The 6000-nt window shown below is 38.5% G+C and overlaps 1 protein-coding gene across 2 annotated transcripts in view; it reads right to left on the bottom strand.

Moving 5' to 3' along the window:
* Positions 1-875: 875 nt before the first annotated feature.
* LOC138663943 (zinc finger protein 271-like) overlaps positions 876-6000 on the bottom strand; it is a 48628-nt gene continuing 43503 nt past the window's right edge. For both annotated transcript variants that reach the window (XM_069750317.1, XM_069750316.1), the window contains one exon: positions 876-2550. In XM_069750317.1, coding sequence (XP_069606418.1) covers positions 1052-2550 — 1499 coding nt within the window. In that variant the 3' untranslated portion in view covers positions 876-1051. The remainder of the gene's footprint in view (positions 2551-6000) is intronic.

Here is a 6000-nt window from a genome sequence, read left to right as displayed (position 1 = left end):
TAACTACCCCATATGTGGCTGGACAGTACTGCTTAGCCATATGGCGAGACTCGGGAAAAATGCAGCACTATTGGCAAATAGCACTCCGTCCCTCCCGAATATCACCATATGGCTAAGCAGTATTGTTATACAGGAGGCATCCTGGAGCAAATAATTTTCTAATAGTTTGCAGACTCCATATACAGAGCCATTAAGTGCTAGAAGAGCAGAAACCCCCCTCAAGTGACCCCAATTTAGAAATTATATCCCTTTGGGAATTTATCTAGAGGTGTTGTGATGATTTTTGTTTTCCAGAAACAAGCAGTAGTGGATGTTGCTGAGTGAAAATTGCAAACTGCCGTTGTAGTGACGAGTACGTTGTAGTGCCCATACATTGAGCCGTACAGAAATGCCAAACGTGGACACTAACTTCTGTTTGGTACACTGGAGTTCAGAAGGGGGCATTTGGATTTTTGGATCAGTGAAGGCCATCTCGTTTTTCCAGAGCCTTTGTGCAACCAGTAACATGGAATCCCTCTATATTTGTGTTAACAGATGACGGACCTGAGTGGGGACTTGCTATTTTTGTGGATTGATTTGAAGCTTTTATTTGGAACATTTTACATAATATTTTAGACCACCTTTATCATGCGCTCTACGCTGAGTACTTACATTGGGGAGTCACTTTAAAGCTCCAAGTAACGTAATTCAGATGAAACCCCTACGAGGGATCCATTTACTATAATGTGGCAGTGGAGTTACTCTGGGCTCTGTCTGGCCTCTGTTTGACCCTTATCCATTCTCACCTAAACCAGCCTGGGCCTGAACCAGAGGAGGGGATACAGAAGAACCAGGAAGCGCCTGATGATCCCACTGAATGCAGCATCACACCCACATAAAGTATAACATTCTTTATTTAGAAATAATCATGTACAAAACATGAACAAAATAAATTGTGATATAAAAGTATGTGACAAAGAGATCCAACCCACCCTGGAATGCCATTAACAAGCATATAGCGAATCTATCATATATATGTACCCACATTCTGAAAATGAAAATTACATTCTGATCAGAATAATGTGTTCTCCCCTGTGTGAATTTTCAGATGTCTAGTGAGAGTTGTTTTCCGATTAAAACATTTTCCACATTCTGAACAGGAAAATGGTTTCTCTCCCGTGTGAATCTTTTCATGCGAGGCTAAAACTGATTGGTTCTTAAAACATTTCCCACATTTTGAGCATGAAAATGGCTTCTCCCCTGTGTGAATTGTCTGATGTTTAACAAGATCAGATTTTAAAGAAAAGCATTTTGCACATTCTAAGCATGAAAATGGCTTCTCCCGTGTGTGAAATCTCTGATGTCTAACAAAGTGTGATTTCTCTGTAAAACATTTCCAACATTGTGAACATGAAAATGGCTTCTCCCCTGTGTGAATTTTTAAATGTGAAACAAGATTTGTTTTCCAATTAAAACATTTTCCACATTCTGAACATAAAAATGGTTTCTCTTCTGTGTGAAATCTCTTATGTGCAACAAGATATGATTTCAATGTAAAGCATTTCTCACATTCTGAACATGAATATGGCTTTTCTCCTGTGTGAATTCTCAGATGTATAGCAAGATTAGTTTTCCTATTGAAATATTTCCCACACTCTAAACATGAAAAAGGCTTCTCCCCTGTGTGAATTCGCTGATGTTTAGTAAGATCAGATTTCGTAGAACAACATTTCCCACATTGTGAACATGAAAATGGCTTCTCCCCTGTGTGAATTTTCTGATGCCTAGCAAAATATGATTTGTCTGCAAAACATTGTCCACATTCTGAACATAAAAATGGCTTTTCCCCCGTGTGAATTCTCTGATGTTTATTAAGATCATATTTTGTTATACAACATTTTCCACATTCTGAACATGAAAATGGATTCTCTCCTGTGTGAATTTTCTGATGTTTGGTAAGATCAGATTTTGTTACATAACATTTCCCACATTGTGAACATGAAAATGGCTTCTCCCCTGTGTGAATTCTCAGATGTTTAGCAAGATTTGTTTTCCGATCAAAATATTTCCCACACTCTGAACATGAAAATGACTTTTCCACTGTATGAATTTGCTGATGTTTAGTAAGATTATATTTCGTAGAACAGCGTTTCCCACATTGTGAACATGAAAATGGCTTCACACCTGTGTGAATTCGCTGATGTTTAGTAAGATAAGATTTCGTAGAACAACATTTCCCACATTGTGAACATGAAACTGTCTTCTCCCTTGTATGAATTTTCTGATGCCTAGCAAGAGCTGATTTGTCTGCAAAACCTTTCCCACATTTGGAACAAGAAAATGGATTCTCCCCCCCGTGAATTATCTGATGCTCAATAAGATCAGATATTGTTGCATAGCATTTCCCACACTGACAACATGAAAATGGCTTCTTTCTTCTGTGTGCTCTTTGTTGTTCACCATCCCTTTTGCTATATTTCTCTTTCTGAAGAAGAACTGGAGTTATGTCTGGCATAATGGGATTTTCTTCAAAGGTATCAGATGTGATACTATGATCATTTGCATTAAAATCTGAAAAAAAAATAAATGTATATATTTTTTTTTCAATAGACATTGATTCATTACTAGAAATTGATCTTGGCTTGCTCCTAAACTGCTTCCTGCCTCACGTGGATCATTTTTGACTTGATAAACTGTAAAATACCAGTCAGCGACTATATCCTGTGTATCAAGGACTCCCTGCAGTGAAGACCAAACCGCAGTTAAAGGGTGACTACCAGGTATTACTTACACCCACTCTCTTGTTTTGGCCAGCACTGAGCTTTCCACAGTTTGCACCACCTTGCTCGTAAGCATATTCATAACAGAATAACTGACCAATACAATTAAAGAGGTTGTTAAGGTTTTAAATAAAATATGTCCATTGCTACATTTTGTGTAGACCTTCTACTGGAAACTCCCTTTGCAATTAATAACTGATCAACAATATGGGAAAAAAAAGTAAATCTAAGCAATTCTCAAACAAAAAAATCTCCTGGACACCTCACCGATAGTGTAGAACAGGGGTCCTCAAACTAAGGCCAGCGGGCCACATGCAGCCTGCCGAGGACATTAATCCAGCCCCTGGGCACGGCTGACATTGAACGTCACTACAGTTCAATACCGGTGGCCCTTTAATCACGGGCTGAATGACGAGGCGGCGAGGAAAGCCAATTGGGGACTATGCTGCCTATTGGGGACCTATGCTGCCTATTGGGGACATTTACCTGCCTATTGGGGACATTTACCTGCCTATTGGGGACAAATGTTGCCTATTGGGGACATTTACCTGCCTATTGGGGACCTGTGCTGCCTATTGAGGACCTATGCTGCCTACTGGGGACATTTACCTGCCTATTGGGACATTTACCTGCCTATTGGGGACCTATACTGCCTATTGTTAACATTTACCTGCCTATTGTGGACATTTACCTGCCTTTTGGGGACTCTCACACCACACCAGTCTGAGCCTGAGGTAAAAGCGGAGTTCCACCAATATGGGCACTGTTGAGGCTGTATGTCTCTGTGTGGGCAATTTTATTGCTAGTATATTGTTTCTGTAGCGCTATATATATATATACTGTATATATATATATATATATACTGTATATATATATATATATATATATATATATATATGTTGTTTATTAATAGCAATTTGGAATCTATCGGAAACAATGATATCAAGAAAGGGGACAATTGCTTCACTTGTTACGACTAGCAGTGACAAATATGGAACCGGACATTGACCATCTCATTAGTCAAACGCAGGCCCATGTTTCCCATTGAAATACCGGTAAGTTTGTGGTTTTAACTTTACTTGTTCTTCATTTTAAATATTGTATGTGTTCCTGTTTGTTTTTTTACTTTAAAATAAGATATGTGCAGTGTGCATAGGAATTTGTTCATAGTTTTTTTAAAAACTATATTCCGGCCTTCCAATGGTCTGAGGGACCGTGAACTGGCCCCAAGTTTAAAAAGTTTGAGGACCCCTGGTGTAGATCAACATATTGTGATCATTAAAGCATAACTTTTAATCAAGATATTCAACAAAATAAAAGTGCACACAATAAAATGCCTAATTAAGATCAGATAAAAAATGAAAATGTATCTAATCCAAGGTCAGCTGACACTTATGCAACCATCAGTCACTAAAATGTGAAATAGACAAAATTAACCCTGCTGTGGAAACATGGGGTCATATAGACCCCAGCGCTCAATAAATTGAAATATTTCTAAAACTGGTCAATCTCAGACATTGACCTTCTATGTATTTCCAAGTAACATATTTCTGCTTATGTCGTTGATATTTTGAATTTATTTTTCAATTTTGTTTCAAAGTAATTTTCAATTTTCTGGGTTTGGGACTCTCCTGACCCCATAGTACCTTTATTGTCTGACATTTTTTTTTTATATTTTCTGTTTATTCACAGGTTTTGTAATATAATTGTAAATAAACAATGGCTAGTTCCAAGTGACACCAGCAGTGTTACAGGACAGCGCAAACGGTGCTATGTTTGTCCTCGATCGAAGGACAAAAAGACGAGATTTCTTTGCAGTGACTGCAAGAAGTTCATTTGTGAAGAACATGGCACTATGACATGAGTGAATGAAAGGGCTACATTTATTGCCAGATCATTTGTTGTCATTATGTTTTTACTAAAATCCACACAGGTGCAGTTATTGTGCGTTTATTTTTTAATATTGAATTTGAATACTTTTAGTTATTAGTAAAACATTTTGGTATACATTTCAGTTTGTGTTTGATGAAGACAAATCACTTCAAAGTTAAGTTTGATTTCATAACTGTGCTCTAAAATGACGACAGAATAAAACTTGATTATTCTGAACAGCAGCATGTTCATTTTAATTAAATATGACGATTGTGAGCCTGGGGTCATATAGACCCCATGGTACCAAAGCAGTGATTTTTTTCATGGTTCCACAGGAGGGTTAAAACCATCTTGCCCAATTGTCAGTGTTCAAGGGATAATGTCCTAGTGCAGACATCCATCTAGCAAAGATCAGTCCCTTGAGCGGAGCTTGGTAATTACCCTATTGTGTCCTGTTGAAACTACAATAGCCCTTTGCACCCCAAAACAACAAGGGCAGTCCACAGCTTGCCCTATGCAAAAAACAACCCCCGGCTGTTAGACAGCCAATAAAAATGCAGGGATTGCCTGCCATACACGGTAATGCCAAAGTCATGTTGGCTGCAGGCATAACTGTGATTTTCCGGCCACATCGCGTCATTTGGTCTTATAGAAGACCCGATGACGCGATGCTTGAAAGCAGTTCAGGGTGAGCTGATTCAGGGGGAGAGCTTAGATTAGAGCAGGCATATAGGCAGTGTTTAATTGCTATTGCAGTACCTGTACACCGCTACTGTCCTTTTAGGGGCTACATACTCTCCTTTCGCTAGATAAACCACTGTTACCTGCACGCAGTGTAGGGATAGCTGGTGGAGGAAGGATAGTTTTGGATTAGAGGCATATAGGCCAGGATTATTGCCTTACGGTCCTTCTATAGGTATACTGCTGCTGCAACCTAAAACAAGTCCTTTTCACAGCTACATATTTTAATTTCCCTATTAATAACAGAAAGTTTGCAAGCATATACAGTGGGGCAAAAAAGTATTTAGTCAGTCAGCAATAGTGCAAGTTCCACCACTTAAAAAGATGAGAGGCGTCTGTAATTTACATCATAGGTAGACCTCAACTATGGGAGACAAACTGAGAAAAAAAAATCCAGAAAATCACATTGTCTGTTTTTTTAACATTTTATTTGCATATTATGGTGGAAAATAAGTATTTGGTCAGAAACAAAATTTCATCTCAATACTTTGTAATATATCCTTTGTTGGCAATGACAGAGGTCAAACGTTTTCTGTAAGTCTTCACAAGGTTGCCACACACTGTTGTTGGTATGTTGGCCCATTCCTCCATGCAGATCTCCTCTAGAGCAGTGATGTTTTGGGCTTTT

The sequence above is a fragment of the Ranitomeya imitator genome, chromosome 2 (assembly GCF_032444005.1).
Source record: "Ranitomeya imitator isolate aRanImi1 chromosome 2, aRanImi1.pri, whole genome shotgun sequence".
Taxonomy (NCBI): domain Eukaryota; kingdom Metazoa; phylum Chordata; class Amphibia; order Anura; family Dendrobatidae; genus Ranitomeya; species Ranitomeya imitator.
This window is presented reverse-complemented; position numbering and strand designations above follow the sequence as displayed.